Raw genomic sequence first — 18,786 nt, 5'->3', positions numbered from 1 at the left:
TGTAGTTTCCATGTAAAAATGACTTACAGCTCCCCCATGTGGTTGAAAAGCGCCACAGTGCCTGGTATCAGACACTCTTCTGCAGGCAGGTGGAGGGGCGGGGCTGTGTTTCCAACCCTCCACTGCCACTTTCAGAGTGTGCTTGTAGCAGCTAGGAGGCTGCTCAGGTTGCAGCAACAGTACAATTTGTCCAGTTAAAAGTTGTTCTATCACTGAAATAATTTTAGAGACATTATTTAAAGGTCAAAAAACTACATAGTGTTGCTTTAATGCCTAATAATTCCTACACTTTGTAATAACCTCAATATATGTTCATAAACAGAGATCAATAGATGTGCTTTTTATTAAACATTTCCTTATTTTGACTTCATAAAGGGGTTTGGACATCAAAATGGTACATCACGTCATTGGGCCATATGCTTCATCTTTAATTAATAATTATGTGAATTACTTGCATCAGGTGGCTTGAAAATGTGAATAAACTGTTTCCATTGAAGTTTTGCCAAATACACCTTTTCCAAATATCCTGTAAAGGAGTGGATTCCTCATATCTGCGTCCTTTTCATTATATATTTCAATACATATTTATACTCCCAGATTTTAAAGTGACTGGAGTCAATTCTTCATGTTTATGAAGCATGGTCTTCATTTATTATAACTAATTAACGGGTCTTAACTGAAATTTCTCTACCTGAAAAACCACCTCATGCGTGTGTAAAAACCTTTTTTGCGAAATATGGTTTTTTTTGTGAAATTGACGCATTTCCATTGGCCGGAAGTCAATTTGCGCAATTTGAAGGGTCCCAGGTGAAAAATAATTCTATTAAAAATTTAGTTTAAAAAAGTGTACTAAGTATATTTTCTACATTTTGTACTATTTTCGTCAAATCCAAATATAATTAAGTGTATTCAATTATGTATTAACTTCCACTTAACATCTATTTGACTACATAAATAGTATACTAAAATGAAAAAACTTTTTTTTAAACTTCAAGTGCACTAAAATACACTACTGAAAATCAAAATTCATGATTAATTAAGCACACTTACAGTACAATTGCATTGTATCGCCCTTCTAATGGAAATGCACTTAAAAAGGCATTGCAGTGCAAATTGTGTTTAAGTACATTTTGTGCACACGCTAAAAGTATTAAATACTCTTTAAATAAAGCACAACAAGTAAAAGCATTATTTTATACTTCATGTACTTCAATCATGTTTCTAATACACTAAATTATACTACTTTTTACCTGGGTTTAATGAAAGCTAGACTGCTTATCTTATACAGACGTCATGCATTTCAAAAGCATTTGCTGAAAGTGGCTATAGAGTAAATAATACACAAAACGCAGTGGGAATTATAGGATGATTGTGTCTAAAAATGATTGCCAAGAGATTGTGAACTATAAATTTATTGAAATTACGTAGAAAAAAACATACACGTGTGCACACATACAAGAATTAATTCATCACAGTGATTGAAAGTGCAGTATTACATAATAGCATGTACATAGGTGGATAAATCTATATAAAAAAGAAACCCGCAGAGATACCTACAGTATACGATCTGTTATTCATAGTTAACAAATGAACTCATTGGCTGACTATGATAGTTGAGTTTAAGATGCGTTTCTATCTACAGTCTTCATTTGGTCCATTATAGAAATGAAATGTGCCTCAACAGATACATAAGGGTTAAGGATGGGAACAGCTAGAAAGAATAAAAGTTAAACTGCATTGTTTGGTAATTCACTTGCACACCTGTACAGCACGATCACGCATCAAACCCTATACAGCTGTACACACACAAACACACACCTGCTCAAAATACCACACACACAGTAGATTAGATACAATGGCTACATATGGAATAACATACTAACACACTAAAGTCATGTTTGTGTATAGTGTCCACTGTAGGGTTGCGAAATTCTGGGAATATTCAAGGCTGGAAACTTTCCATGGGAATTAACGGGAATTAATGGGAATAAACTGGGAATTTGTTAATAAAAAAAATGTAGAGTTGCATATAACAATGAACTTAAATATAGTTAAGCATAATTTTGTTTAAAACAACAAGATTTAATGCAATTTCAGTTGAATTAAAGTTTCCAATTTCGAATATTTCCTAAATATTTCCAAGGATTCCCATGGAAAATTGACCTGAAACAGAAGCAAAAGTCGCTTTGCAACCCTAGTCCATAGTATGTGAATATATGTATTGAATACCAGGATGATGTGTTTTTTATCCAAAATATGTCCTGCACACATACAGTATGGAATACTGTATCCCATAATGCAATGTGGTCGACCTTTCCAGTGTGACAAGTTATTTTTTCTTTAATGACTCTACAAATTCATAAAAACATAACAGGCAGTATACATTATATGTACACCATATAATATAGGTAGTATAAGGGTGTTTTCACACATAGTTCATTTTTAAAGAACCAAACCCAGTTCACTTAAAGTGAATCAGCCGAATGTGACCTCAGTCCTTTTAGTGTTCACAATATAGTGGACTCAAAAGAGGACCTAGTTCATTTTTTGGTCCTCTTCAGAACTGAAGTGATCTAAGACCGTTTCTTGTTCACATCACAACTTCATAAAACTCAGACGTGGTCTGAGTTCGGTTCACTTTTGGGTGCTTTAAGGGGGGTCTGAGATCACTTGGTTTGTTCACATATACACCCTGAACTGCTCCGGGAGCGTTTGGAGGGCTCAACCGAACTAGGTGTGAAAACATCTTTAGTCAGTATTTCATTCCAAACACAGCCATTGATTGTAATACATCACAGTTGTAGACTTTTACATTCTGTTTGCTCCGTTTACAAAAAATCTGATGTTAGTAAAATATATCTTCTGAATACAATATAAATCTGTGTGTATACAGGATATACACACTGTACATCATACTGAGTCGACTGCTTTAAACCTCATTAAATCTACTCTTTAAGCTACGAGAGGTTTATAAGTTACTGAACAGTTCGTTTTTCTTGCTCCAGTCCATAGGTGGCGCTCTCTTATTACTGCGTTTCTGGTGAGCGCGTTCCTTTACCTGCTGTAGAGACAGATTCAGCTCTGGTATGGCATTCACGATAGACTCCTCCACAGCCTACGAGACACACAAAATATGTATCAATCCTTTCAAATGTGAAACAGTATACCAAACATACAGCAACAGTATGTAACAAATAATATGGGTATTAATATAATGCATGACTAAATTGCATTACATGTGCCATTTCAAACAAAGTCAAAGGCAAAGGTTGGAGTAGAGTATCACCATAATACAAACAGTACTACAGTATTGATAAGTACAGTACTGTGCAAAAGTCTTACCGTGGGTTCACATCAGCCGGGTTTTCGAGGCGTCAAATTCACATCTACCGCATATAGAGTGCCGCTTGAACATTTTGAGTTTACTCGCTTCATTCACACGTCAAAGACGCGCATGATATTCACACAGAAATTTATGTCATGGGAGGGGCTTCTGCGACTCCACTCACATCCTGTAATCATATCACTACTAGAGCAAGCTCCTGATTGCATAACACGGTGCGTTTTTCCGCCAAAGTTCAAATTTTTCAACGCGCGCCTTTGCTGCGGCAACGCTCAATTCGCGCCATGGTCTACCGCGCCACGCTAAGCGCCTGATTTGCGATGCGAGACCTCCAGATGCGAGTCAACGCGTCTTCACATTGACTTAACATTGAAATCACTCGCGCTTGACACCTCTACCGCGGCTGGTAGGCCCCCAACACCAGGCAATGACTTCGGCGGCATGAATGCAGCTCTAGGAAACGCATTCGGACAGCCTTCATAGGCAGCGTAATGGACAGTTACTTTTAAAAGTAATGCATTACAATATTAAGTTACTTGCCAAAAAAGTAACTAATTGCGTTACTTAGTTACTTTTCATGGAAAGTAATACTTACGTTACTTTTAAAGTTACTTTTGCGTTACTTTGTCTTACTTGGCTGAGGCTTCTGCATGCAGAAATTGCATTTTTCCAACACAAAAATGTCAAGCTCTGGCCTGGCATCTCCATTTCTGATTCAAACTTTTCCCGCTCAGGCGCGCACGCATAGAGTGCGTAATTCTACGTGCCTACGTTCAGTTTAATTCGGTACATTATAATTTTTTTAATCTAATTGATTAAACTGAAAAGTAACTTGCATTACTTCTTTAAAAAGTAACTCAAATATTAATGTGTATATTTATAAAGTAATACGTTACTTGCTTTTAAAAAAGTAATATGTAAGGAATAATTGACGACGGGCCATTGAATTATAAGAAAATAATGCACACCCAAGGTGCAATGCCTAACACCGCGGGTGTGCATCATTTTCAAATAACTCAAAGGACCGGCGTCAATTATTCCGCTTATATCACGGTTACCACAAACATTGCTCTGGTGCCTATTTTTAAGACATTTGACAAGTTAGGTGTGCGGTTATCAGAAATTAATGCATACCCACGGAACATTTCTCAGCCAATCAGAATACAGCATTCAACAGACCCGTGGTATAATATTACATAATGCACGTTAATTGTAATGTGTTACCCCCAACACTGGTATTGGATTTCAGTTTGAAATATAAACAGAGAGTGCCTTTGTGATAACCTATCCCATATTTGAAAACTACAATACTAATTTCTCACTGGAAATGCAATCAAAGGTGTAAAAAGTGAAAATAGAACTAAATTTGTGCTCCAGCCACATTTAAACATTTAACTCGACCAGGCTCGCCCAATCACATTCCCCGCACACCCATGCAAAGAATTGTGGGACAAGGCGATGAAGGTATCTCAGGAGAGCAAACATTGGATTCAGGTGTGCCTTGATGACTTCCTGCCTCCGAAGGCATTTAAGAGATCAGACGCAGCCGAGCACACCTCTATACTTCTATTCTAAGCTTACCTCAGGGGGCGGAGTCCCAGTGGGCGGAGTCGTGAGAGAGGTAATGGAAGATGAGTTGGATGGGGATGGACTGACTGATACCTTGGAGTCCTTCAGCACCACTTCTTTGGCCACATTTCCATTAACCTGAACGGCAGATACAGATTTCAGTTATGGCTAAATAATGCCAACAATATCTGAATGAATCATTTGATGATAATTGAAATAATTGGATATGTATGCATTACAGCTTTTAAAAATCATAATCATAAGGCATAGCTAAAGTCAGGACAAGGATTTAGTTAAATTAAGATGTATAAACACGTCTTAGAAAAAGACGCCACTGGTGTGTATCTTGAGACAAATCAATGGTATATTTTTAGATCTGTCAGTGCTAGTTATTTTGCATTTAAACCAAACACACATTGTAACCAAACAAATTCAAAAACTTTAAATGTCATGTCATAATTTTCTCATGTCAGGCATTTCAGTGTTTATCTACTTAAGAATCTTTATTTAAAAATGTTTTTGTTTTTTCAGTACGGATCAGCAAAATACATACAAGTTAGCAGCGCAGTTTTTGCTACAGAAGTTTAAATATCAGGCTATTAAAAATCTTAGCAAGCTGATTATTTGCCTACAACTCCTAATTTTAAAACATTGCCAGCTGTAATCTAGTAATCGGTCTTTCTTTGTAAATCTGGATGTGTAGTATGTGATGTTGTCCAGCAGGGGTCAGTGTTGAGTCTAGTTTCTGTCAGCTGCAGCGCGTGGGCTCTCAGGTTGCCGGAGGCGAAGGTTCATCAACTTTAAGAGTGGGCAGCATTAGTAAGGTATCAGTTATAATCTGACAGCTGACAGTGCCCACTGATTCACTCCTACCACCTACAGCTAACATGTCAACCATTAGCATGCGGTGGCTGAAGGATCGTCCCTCACTATCTCTATCTCTCCTACAGAAACATTCACAAACTGATGAAATCAAACTGAAACATCTACACTGACCGGTGATCTGTACATCTCTGCTTCAGCATCACATCTCTGAGAGATGCGCTTTAATGACTGTGAGTCTGCCTAAAATAACATACCTGACAATGATGAGGAATTCAGGTGTATATATAAAGTATTATATCTGGCCATATTTATATATCACTGGTTATAAAACAGTATATGGGTGTCCCTAGAGTACATATGTGAAGTTTTAGCTCAAAATATCATAAATAATTTATTATAGCATTTTAAAATTGCCACTTTATATGTTTGAGGAAAATTTTTTTTTAAATGCAAAGGAGTTGATCTCTGCACTAAATGGCAGTGTCGTCTCTGGATAGTGCAGATTAAGGGGCGGTATTATCCCCTTCTGACATCATAAGGGGAGCCAGATTTTAGTGACCCATTTTAGTGACACATGCTTGCAGAGAATGGTTTACCAAAACTACCGTAAGTTAGTGATGGTCGTTTTCAAAGCACTGCTTCATGAGGCTTCGAAACATTTACGAATCTTTTGTTTCGAATCAGTGGTTCGGAGCGTGTTTCAAACTGGCCCAAGTCACGTGATTTTAGCAAACGAGGCTTCATTACGTCATAACTGTTTCGAAACGTTTCAAAAATTCGATGGTTCACCACTAGGGGGAGTTGATCACATGACCAGTGTCTAATATGTTTCGGTGAACTCGGGTCAGTTTTATTACAAAAGTTCATAAAACATTTATCCTTCTGACTAATAACGCTGCCATTTTGTCTATTTATTGTTTGTAGACAGATTTAATGACAAAAATGTGCATAATTAAAAGGGTAGTTAGTTTTAATGATTTGTTTGCCCTAAATAAAACAAAAAACACATAATACACTTTTAAATATTAATTAAGTTAAATAATTTTTTAACCATATTTTAGTAAAAATCTTGCTATTATTTTGTAAAAAAAAAAGTAAAATGTTTGGCCATATCTGCTTTACACTATTTTGACCAGCAGGGGTCGTCAGCGTGTTTGGTGTTTCGAACTGCTTCGAAAAACTGAATCAATTTTCGAAGCAATTGGTTCAATTGATTCGAAGCTTCGAAAAGCTTCGTTTCTCCCATCACTACCGTAAGTTACTGGTTGATCTTTTTCACATTTTCTAGGTTGAGAAAAGCACTGGGGACCCAATTATAGCACTTAAACATGGAAAAAGTCCCCTTTAACACAAACCATGCTGGTATTTGTGTCTTTTTTGTGACAAATGATGTTTTACTGGGGACTGGGTCAATGCATTTATGATGCTGTGACGCAATGTCATTTATTTTTGTGAGGAAATTTTGACAAAGGTGCAGCCACAAAGTTCTGATGAACAAAAACTTTTAGCATTCTTGTTAAAATATTTTTTACTGAGGTGAAACAAAAGATGTGCAACAGGTACTCACAGTATACCATTGGCAAATTGACTACCCTTTCGGGTTGTTCGCCACAAAAATAAGCCACTAAATTAAACAGCTGTGTTACGTCCGTATGTCGTCTGGTTGTGTTTTACCTCCGTCTCTCTCTCTCTCTCTCTTAATGTTTCCCAGACGCTGCCACGAGCCCCCAAATAATGTTACAATAAAGATGTTGTATTAGGGGTATTTGTAACAATATTTATTAAAAAATAATTTAGGGTGTCTGGTAAAATCAAGAAGCAAAGGTGCGGTGCAAAAACAAGTGGTTTATTTTATACAGTGATAGTGATTGGTGTACAAAGTGCTGGTGATATATTTTATATTTCTTTTATACTTTTGCCTGACACCCTAAATTATAGTTTTTTAATAAATAGTGTTGTAACAGGCTGTAAAAATGTATCAGATTATTATTATTTATTTATTTTATTCATAAATCTGTTAATCACCCTCACTACTGATCGAGACTACCGAATGTTTACAAAATTTCAATGATTTTAACTCTTTAATTGCCAAGTTCATAAGTAGTGTCACTGATTTGATGGAAAAAACAAAAAATAACAGATTTTCAATATAAAAACTGATTGTGGACTGGATTTTTTTACCTTTGGCTTCAATGCATTTTTTAGTTTTTGTGCAGCATCAGATTGTTTTTTGATTGCAAAGCCATGACACCATACAATATACAAGCCAGAAATTAAGCTCTGTTTTTTGCACAGGTCTACTAAAGGGTTAATGGTGCCACATGGTGATCAACAGTAAAAATGACAAATTTTACCTCTTTGCAAAAGGGAAAACACCAACAAAAATCAATCAAAAATGCATAATAATATGATGTCATGGCTTTGCAATCAAAAAATGTTGATATAATGGAAGTCAATGGGGCAAAAACAGTAAATGAGGGAGAAAAAAATAAAAACTGATGCTGCACAAAAACTAAAAATGCTTCAAAGCCAATGCTTTTACCAATCTTTGACATGCCCAAGACTGTGAAAAAGGAAAAAAAACTCCAGTCTACAATCAGTTTTTATATTGAAAATCGGTCATTTTGTGTGTTTTTTCCCCAAATCAGTGACACCACTTATGAACTTGGCAATTAAAGAGTTAAAATCATGAAAATGTTGTAAACATTTGATCAGTACTGAGGTTGAGTAACAGATCTATGAAAAAAAAATATAAAAAAATCGTTAAAAAAAATTAATCTGATAATTTTTTACAGCCGTTTAATTTAGGGGCCTTTTGTACACAAACAACCCGAAAGGGTAGTGAATTGGAACAACCCACAAGGGTTAAACAATGCCTAATTAATGTCATAGACATATAGGGGTGGTTTCCCGGACAGGGATCAGCTTAATCCAGGACTAGGCCTTAGTTTAATTAGGAAATATAACTAGTTTTAACAAACATGCCTTACAAAAAACATTAATTGTGTGCATTTTGAGGCAAAACAAAGGACACTGGTGTATTTTAAGATATATCAGTTCAAGTTGTTTTCAGTTTGGACAGCTCTTAAAAATGTTTTAGTCTAGGACTAGTCTAATCCCTGTCCGGGAAACCGCCCATAAACGAACGATTGTCAATGTTTAAACCCTTTTCGAGCAGCAAAAGAATGGCATATATATCCAAAAACTTCAGTTTCATAAATATGGACTTTGCCGTGGATTTTTGCGTGTGCACACTTTACGATAAAATCTGTGCGTACGCACACTTTATAAATGAGGCCCCAGGTGTTTTGTACAAAGATTCTGTAACAAATTCTTACAACACTTACAAAGTTGTAGTTCCTAAAAAGAGATACCAGCTGGTGAGTGCACAACAAACAGGTTGCATCCAGTGTTTCCAGTTTCCCCACACATTGACTTTACTTGGGCGAGCCGCCAAGGTATGTTATCAACCGCCCAAGTATATCTAGCATAAAACGTTGTCTTTTTTTGTTCTTCCGTGATAATGACACTCTTTGATAACGTCATTTTGTGTGTGAGCACGTCGTGTCTCTTCCTGATGAGTTTGGTTTAAGTTTGTGTGCTCTCTGTTTCTCTATGAATTGGTCCGTGTCACATTGTCTCCTTTCATTTTTTTGAACTTGAGCCTAGTATGCATTAGAGGTCTTCACGGAGGAAGACCCGTACGATTCCAGGTCTATATTTTAAATGCGTTTTCATTACCCTTCAAACTGTGCAAATTGACGCTGCAAATTGAAAATACGGCCAATGGAATTTTTTTTCAATTGACAATATCAATTTGAAATTTAAAGGCTAATGGACATGCAGCTATTGTGTGTAAAACCGCAGAACGACCGGCCGTGATCAAAGTCAGTCAGCGCTAACGTGCTAAAGTGCATTTGTAGTCTTATGCTGCGTTTACACCAGCCGTGGTAGAGGCCTCAAGCGCGAGTGATTTCAATGTTAAGTCAATGTCAATGTGGTCGATGAGGCGTTTAGCGTGGCACGGTAGATGCGATTCCGCCTCATTCGCAGGTCTAGTTCACGCGAATGGCGAGAATTGAGCGTCTGGCGCGGTATGCAAGAATGTTTTTTTTTTTGCATTTTGCGTTTGACGCAAATTTGCGGCTGACGCCTAGTTTAACAATTTAAACTTTGGTGGATTTTCGTGCCGTGCTAACCAATCAGGAGCCTGCTTGCTGCTGTGGCGGCAGCCCCGCCCGGAGTAAATACAAATTTCACTTTTGAGTCAAGTGACGTTTATCGACCCGCGCCATTCCCAATGTTTTTAAACTATTTTCCCCCTATAGTAAGGTGACCAAATACAAACCGGTAACTCTCTCGATAAATGCACAATCAACATCAGCCATCTTGCAAACAGACAACCACATAGCACTTGCCCCTCCCACAAGAAGCAGATTTTGCCTCTGACACGTGTCAAATGCTTCGCTAGAGCAAAGTAGATGCGCAAATGCATTCAAACTGTTCAAGCAGCAAACTAGGCACGGTACACGCGATTTTGACGCATCAAACGTGGCTGGTGTTAACGCAGCATTATGGTGCATTCACACCAACCATTCGCGCGTAGTTGGACGCTTGAACATTTTGAGTTTACTCGCTTCATTCGCATGTGAAAGTCGCACGTGAAATTCTAGTCATTTGAGACATTCACGCCAAAATTTGCGTCATGAGAGGGGCTTCTGCGACTCCACTGAGACTCTGCTCACTTCCTGTAATCACGTCACTCCTACAGCAAGGTCCTGATTGGTTAACACGGCACGGGAATCCGTCAAAGTTCAGATTTTTCAACTCGCGCGTTTCCCACGGCAAAGCTCACTTCGTGCGGAACGCGCCATCCGAACATACCACGCCGCAGGATGCCTATTCACGTCTTTGCATTGACTTAACATGTTAATCACTCGCGCTTGCTGCCTCTACCGTGTCTGGTGTGAACCCTGCATTAGACCTGCTTCCGGTTTCTATGGCTATAACAACTGGCTCTTGTTTTGAAAGTCACAACCACGTTCTGCACTTCCTTTCTTTCATTTTTTTGTTATAATTTTATATATGAACCGTCTTTTTATACCCAAAATAGAGAGCGCAGAGATGGTAGCAAACAAGCAATGCTAACCCTTACGAAAATTAACCATGTTTTTTTTTGTGGTAAAAGAGTAGTAAAACCAAGGTTAATTTTCGTAAAGGAAAGTCAAGCCCATTGCACTGAATGGGCACAAGCTGACTCAAGACATAAAAATGCAAAGCTGTAAAGTCACTCACCAAAATGACAGCAAGTCATTTTTGAATCTGAAATAATGAGTGGATTAAGCTCTTTTAAACAGGCAAGAGAGGAACTTTTACTGCTTCTGCAATAGAAAGTGAAGAAAGCTACTTAAACAATTCTAACACGGTCACATTTATAACCTTTAAACCTGTTTATAATCTATAAACCTACATTGTCTATTATAATATACATATTATTGTATTCAATAGAGTTTTTCTACACCTTTCACAGTGTTAATAAATCCTTTCATCTACACAAGTATTGCTTCATATATCAGTGCACACAGGAAAGTGCTTTGACAAACGGTGTCAGCTTTGTTCATGGCAAATGTTAAAATGTTCAATAAATCAAAGTATTGTGTTGTGTCACACATATAGTAGACCATTGGTTGTCGTTGATTAATAACGATTGCCTCTTTCACCGGCTACCACCACAAGTACATTTCAGATCTGTGGGAAACACTGACAACGCTTCCAGCTCTGTGCTTTGTTACATACAGAGCTGTATTACTATCTAAACGTGTATTTTTCTTCTTCAACATACTGATATTAAAATAGAATAAAACACCAAAAAATAAAAACAACTACACAGGTTCACTTAAAAGGCCATAGATATCAGCATCAGTTCATGCTGCTGTTAACACTTTCATTGACAAGCCAGTCCTGTTTTCCTGTTTGTGCATGTTGTGTTCTGTGTATTTTGGATCATGGCTGTGTGTGAGTATCTGGTGTGTACACTAGTAGGCTGTGTGTGTTTATGGTTAATTCTTGAATTCCTATGAGACTTCATCTGATGCTGAACACTGAACTGTAGTCATACTGTAAATCTCCAGGCAGTGTGGTCTCATGAGTGACAGGCCCACCCCACCATTGACCACAACGCTTCAGAGTTCAGAGCCGATTCATAACATGGGACTCTGTGTAGCTCAAGTGGCAGAGCATGGACAAGGTCATGGGTTCAAACCCATGGGAACACACACACTTAACTGTATAACTTGAATGCAATGCCCACATCCTGCCAGATCCAGAAATGTAAAGGGAAAATAAACAAATTTTGTTCATATATCATATCTAATGCGTATCATAGCTAACGTTACTGTGTAAAATGAATGTATACAATGTTAGCTACAGGTCCTTGAATTCTTGCCTGGCTGCCAAACCTCACAGTTGTGATTTATGCTCGTCGTCTCCCCTTGTCTTTAGCTAACCAATACATTTGATGTTCGACAAGGTATTTGCTTCAGGGATTAGTTTAGCACTAGCCAGACGATTAATAAATACAATTAATAAATACGTAAGTTCACTTAGGTCCATACCGCAAAACGTAAATAAGTGGGCGTGGCTAACTCTGCACATATGCATGTTATACAGAACGTGATGGCAGAATGTGAAATAATCTACACATAAAAAAATGAATGAGTGATTTTTGTAATTCTGTGATTTCATATAATAATTTCTCAGAATAGTGCACGTGTTATTCATAAAAAAAAAACTCACTTTCAGACGTGAAATCTATAAATTGCAAATGAGCTTGAAATTGTGCGCAGCTGAACAGTGCAGATTTCCGCCTTTAAATGATGACTAATGCTGCGTTTACACTAACTGCGTTTCAGGCGTCAAAATAGCATCTACCGCACCTAGTTTGCCACTTGAACAGTTTTAATGCATTCAAGCGTGTAGTGTGTAGTAGACACGCGGAAAAAGCAAGCATTTGACGGGTGTCAGAGGCAAAATCCGCTTCTTGTGGGAGGGGCAAGTGCTATGCAGTTGTCTGTTTGCAAGATGGCGGATGTTGATTGTGCATTTATTGAGACAGTTACCGGTTTGTATTTAGTCACCTTACTATAGGGGGCAAATAAATGGCGCGTGTCAATAAACGTCACTTGACTCAAAAGTGAAATGTGTATTTACAACATACCAGGTTGCCCAATATCCTCACTGACACTCTTCCAAGCGAGGTCCTTTTTATTTCTGTCTCTATAGAAATAAGATCTTGTGTCGTATAGCTCCAGGTGACTGCTCACCAACAATATCAAGCGTTCCTTCATGATGAATGAGTGACTCCGGGCGGGGCTGCCGCCACAGCAGCCTCCTGATTGGTTAACGCGCTGCGAAAATCCGGTCACATTTTTCAACTCGGGCGTCAGCCGCAAATTTGCGTAAAACACAAAATGCCCAAAAAGCAACATTTCGCGCATACCGCGGCAGATGCTCAATTAGCCCAATTCGTGCAGCGCTAAACACCTATTGGCGCAGCGAGACCTCCAGATGCGCGTCAACGCGTCTTCACATTGACTTAACATTGAAATCACTCGCGCCTGACGACTCTACAGTGCCTGGTGTGAACACAGCATAATAATGTCATTGAAATATTAAAGAGCACCTGTCAATTTTTAAATCCTTTTCAAGCAACAAGAATGGCTTAGCCTATATTTCCAAAAAACAGCAATAAGACGAAAGTGGCTTATGTATGATCAGTGCTAATCACTTTCCACGTCAAATCGGTGCGAGGCAGGCATTAAGTGTGATTTATAGATGTGCGTAGAAGCTGTAGTTTATACGTAGCCAGACGTGTACCTCAACAAAATTGTAACAACGCGTCCGTTCTACACAGACCGCTAGAACCCCTAATGTAAGGTCCCTATACGGATTTCCACTAACAACGGTAAAAACAAAGATGGGTCAAGTTGAGGAGTGATAAACTCCAGCTGCAACAATATAGGTCTTAAAAAATGTACCTCCATCATAGCTAAACTTCTACACATACACAACAAACTGCTGCTTCTTCTTCTTCTTCTTTGAAGGGTTTAATGGCCAAGTGCCTTCTTCTTCGGCTGTTTGACTACTGTGCGTTACACGCATAGATACTGCCTACTAGTGGTCTGCATGAGTAAGTGCACGTCGATGCGGACGATGACGCAGAAGTATGAATGAATACCGGTGCGGAGCCTACGGCGAACTTGTCTCTCGAAGCATGTGGAAGGAGCTCTCCTTGATTATGATAACTGTTTTGTACTATTAAAATGTAACTGGTACAAAATTGCTCCTTAAGGTACACAATAGGTCTTTAGGGTATTATACTGTAACGCAAAAGGTGCAACATTTTAATGTGTGGATACCACCTCAGCAACAGAAAAGGGTACAGTTTTGTACCTTTATCTGACGTTGCAAAAGTAATTTTAAAACCACAATAAAAATTTGAAGGATTGCTTTGTTCCTGCAAACTACTTCTCAGCGCTACTTTGTGTAGCTTTAGACACTTTTACTCCAAGTAATCTCATTCATTTAAAAAAAATAGTACAACGGCGAGCAAGTCAAGTATGCCTTGTCTGTTTTGGGAAGTGTGCATGCAGTCACCGGAGACACATGGTGCTGAGAGATAAATACAGGATCATCCTTGTTATCCTGTGTGTTCAACTTCTTGTGATATTGCCCAGACCCGTTGGCGCAAGACATCAACACTATTATCATCAACATTATCACACACTTTCTGTTCCACACATGTACACAGAAACATAAAAACACAGTAAATAAATAACAGGGTCTTAAGTAAGTCTCTTAAATTCTCAGTGATGTTTTTGGTTTAGTATGATGCTGTTAATTTAAATATAAATTCATGGACTAACTGTGGTCGATTTTATTATGAACCTATCTGATTTTCTTGTTATTAGGACTGTTGTATAAAAGCAATATTAACATTGCTCTGAATACCAGCTGATTCAATGAGAATCTAGAGACAGAGTTGCTGTCTATATGTTTTAGTACAATTGCTTTTATTTCTACAATAATTGTATGTGGTTGTGTTTGCTTGTTAGTCAGGCTTATATTCCTTACCTTATTCTCCATGTTCCCGTTGAGCACAGGTTCAGGTAATGGTCCTGCAGACAGAGAAAAGCAACACGGGTCAGTCACAGATCAACCAACTGTTAACCAAAAGTTAATCTGCATCCTACAAAGCACAAACTGCAGCGCTCCTCATTTTAAGAATGAGACACTTGGATTAGGAGAATAGCTGGCATGACATTTACATCTTCTCAGGTTGCAGTGAACAGATGTCTATTCTGTTACATACCACAGCTATGTCTTTCATTTATTATTTAGCAATGGATACCTGTCGATCCTTCACTACTCCTTAGCGAAGCAAATCTAGAGGACTTCATAGAAATGAACTGACATATACAACATGAGTCCTTTTATGAGCTTTTATCTAAAGTGACTTTTAACACATTCTAGCTTATTCAACTTTTGGTTCTGCGTTACTTTAGGTGGAGTTAGTAAAACATGTCTTTCATGTACATACAGTAGTCATGTTTTATTTATATGTCATTGTTATGCTTTCGAAAGTAACTATTATACATTTTTTTTGTTTATGTTTGCCTGTGAGGCTTCGAATGTATCACTGTTTACCATTTGTTAATGAACACGGAAGAAATGTGTCATGGTCAGAGACCTGCAATTTCCTTTCCTGTTATTTCATAAATGGAAATAAGGGACTGTATGTTGATGATTGGGTGAATGAGAGTTTCTTTTGCTTACTGTATGTCTGTACAAGTGATGTAACTTTAGGTTATTCACGACTGCCAAGCAACATCACACACAGTCATTCAGTATTCAGGCATGATTAATCCACTGTGTATTACTGTAAGTCTTCTGATATTAACTTAAGTGTTATATAATACAAAGCTGAAGTTCAATTGATTTCAAATTCTTAATTTGTCTCACTGTTACAGTATCTTTTGTTGTTGATAATCAGGTTTAATTTGTGAAGTATTTAAAGCAACACTATGTAGTTTCATTTTTTAAATGACTTTCAGCTCCGGCTTGTGGTTGAAAAACGCATCTGTGCCTGGTATCTGAATCTCTTCTGCAGGCAGTGGGAGGGGAGGTGCTGTGTGCTCTACCCTCCACCACCACTTTCAGAGTGTGCTTGTAGCAGCTAGGAGGCTGCTCAGGTTGCAGCAACAGTACAATTTGTCCAGTTAAAAGTTGTTCTGTCACTAAAATAATTTTAGAGACATTATTTAAAGGTAAAAAAAACTACATAGTGCTGCTTTAAAAGAAGAAAAATAGCTATAACTGCACATAGTTCCAGTGAATTTCCAGAAAGAATACTTATATTTGAATAAATTAACTAATTACCCGCCATTGACGAGTTATCTCGTCAATTATGAGTTAATATTTAACTAATAAATATGCTTTTCTGGACGAATTTCAAAGTGAAAGTGTAATATCGCTTTTATCCACTGGATGGCGCCAAAACCGAATTTATCAAAAACGGAAGTTAAAAAGAAGTAATGATTTATTTTAACTGCCTTTATGTTTGATAGTCATTCTGAGTCTGATCTGTAACATAAATTCCTTTACAAAAACGCAATTTTTTAAGCTTTTTTCTCAAAATGTTGTATTTTTGAAGAGAAATATCCATATTTCAGTGGTTAAATTAAGTGGAAAAATAAATATATAATGAAACGTTTTTTCCCCATTTTGTTTGTTTGTTTATTTATTGTTTGTTTGAGAGCAAAGGGTGTGTTCTTTAATTTGATATCATTTGTATGTTTATATATTTATAGAAGATAATTTTTCCCACAAAAATGCAGGTGGGCAACTTTTCTCAAAAAGGCTGGCGGTGAATGAGTTAAACAAAATGAATCATGTCTACCCATATTCAAACATGCACATAAACTTCCTACCACCATCAGGTCATTCCAAGGAGTTTTATTATACTGGATAGATGTAACAGATGATGATCCTGTCATCATCAAAACCATTTGTGCTCGTGCCAAGGCAGATTCCCTATTTCCATGGTGGAGTTTGTAAGCGGAAAAACAGCGAATGGCCAGTTTGGACTACAGCCCTTTACTTCCTGCTTTAATGACGTCAGTAGAACAGTTTGTTCACTAAACTCCGCCCACAGGAATATGTCAGTTGCCAGCTAAGCTAACGGCAAGCTAAGCTGCTATACAATCACAACACACTAAACAAACTACACAATCAGAACTGAAGGAGGGACTTCATAAAGTTAAAGCTTTGGCTCTCTTTAAAAGACAATAAAAAACGAAGACGGTTTAAAAGGCGAAGTATAATGCATGGTCACCATAAAGGTTTTTATAAGAAAAATGTTGCATAAAAAAAAGGTTTGCATAAGTAAAAATACTTTATATTTGTAACAAACAGGAGATAAAGAATTTACAAACCTGTGAAGAGCCGTTTTAGCACTGATATATTTTTTCTTTGACCTATTATATGTATAATTTAATGATATAGTCTAACTTATGATGTTTTTGTTATAGGTCATATATTAAAAACCATTAAAAAACTAAACAAGATGCACTCATATTTTCTAATTACTAATTTCTAATCCTAATACTAATATTGTTACTAATTTCAGTAACTTCTGCCTAAGTAACAGTTCAAAAAAATATATCAATGTCAGTATTGTTTGTCATGAAGAGCTCAAATACCATTGCAATGGACGAATGTAAACATAATAAATAAGGAAAGCCTTGTTAAAACAAAAAATTGTAGGGGATACATTGCCAGACTTTTATTTTAAATAATGAATCCTTAGGGTGTAGGTATCTACTTCTGTCCACACAATTATATCTTTGGTTGCAATTACACATAGCTGTTGATATCCGCTGCGTCCGAAAACTCAAGGCAGTGACTCGTTGCCTCGCTGCCTCATGAGGAAATGACTTCGGAGGCATGAGCGAGCTCAGAGAAAGACTTTCGGACACACTTCAAAGTCAGCGTGTTTGAAATATAAACAGAGAGCACCTTTGTGATAACTAATCATATATTTGAAAACTACAATACTAATTTCTCGCTAGAAATGCAATTAATAGGTGTAAAAAGTGAACATCTACCTTTATTTACACTAAATTGGTGGTCCAGTTGCGTCCTTGGCCGCCATTTTATTTTTTCGAACTCGACTGGGCTCGACCAATCACATTCTTACTGTACGCACACGCATAGGTATCTCAGGAGACAGGAAGTAAACCAAACATTGAATTCGGAGATGCCTTGATGCCTTCCTGCTTTGGAAAGCTGCCTCAGAAGGCAGCAATTTAGAGTTTTCGGACGCAGCCATCATCTGACCTTGTAAGGTCTAAACCAGTGGTTTTCAATCTTGACCTAGGGGACCCACAGCTCTGCACATTTTGCATGTCTCCCTCATCTAACACACCTGATTCAGATCATCAGCTCATTAAGGGAGAGAACCATGAGCAGAACTGGGTGTGTCAGTTAAGGGAGACATACAAAATTATGCAGAGCTGCAGGTCCCCTAGGACAAGATTGAAAACCACTGGTCTGAACAAAAAATGTCCAATCGGTGTGCAATAATAATGTGACGCATCAACAAATTTTCATAGTCTATGTAATCGATGACACTGTCGATTATAGTGTTGCAGCTAATCGATGTTGCAGCTATAGACTTGATGCAAGGAAAATCAATATTCATGTTGCCATGTTTAGTTCTTGAGTTTCTAATATGGTAAAAGTTACTAGACATTGTGCGTGTCACAACAGGTGTTTTAAATCTATACAGTATTGTATGTTAATGATTATATAGGTTCCCAGTTTTTTATCATTACAGTATGTCTATGCTTTTTCTGTACTCTCTCTTCGAAAATCTATTTTCTGTAAAGCCATGCAAAAATTGTGGAAGTGCTACAAAAATATGTTGAATTGAGCTGAATTTAAATCTTTGACAAATGCGTTATCACTGAGGGTTCCAAATCGCTTACAGT

At 37.5% G+C, this 18,786-nt stretch overlaps 1 protein-coding gene across 1 annotated transcript in view; it reads right to left on the bottom strand.

Annotated features, from left to right (window-relative positions):
• Positions 1-1,396: 1,396 nt before the first annotated feature.
• nherf1b (NHERF family PDZ scaffold protein 1b) overlaps positions 1,397-18,786 on the bottom strand; it is a 71,623-nt gene continuing 54,233 nt past the window's right edge. Inside the window, exons 4-6 of the mRNA XM_055185249.2 lie at positions 14,870-14,913; positions 4,925-5,050; positions 1,397-3,115 (exon numbers count right to left, since the gene is read on the bottom strand). Of these exons, the coding sequence (XP_055041224.2) occupies positions 2,969-3,115; positions 4,925-5,050; positions 14,870-14,913 (317 nt within the window). The 3' untranslated portion in view covers positions 1,397-2,968. The remainder of the gene's footprint in view (positions 3,116-4,924; positions 5,051-14,869; positions 14,914-18,786) is intronic.

The sequence above is a fragment of the Misgurnus anguillicaudatus genome, chromosome 19 (assembly GCF_027580225.2).
Source record: "Misgurnus anguillicaudatus chromosome 19, ASM2758022v2, whole genome shotgun sequence".
NCBI lineage: Eukaryota > Metazoa > Chordata > Actinopteri > Cypriniformes > Cobitidae > Misgurnus > Misgurnus anguillicaudatus.
This window is presented reverse-complemented; position numbering and strand designations above follow the sequence as displayed.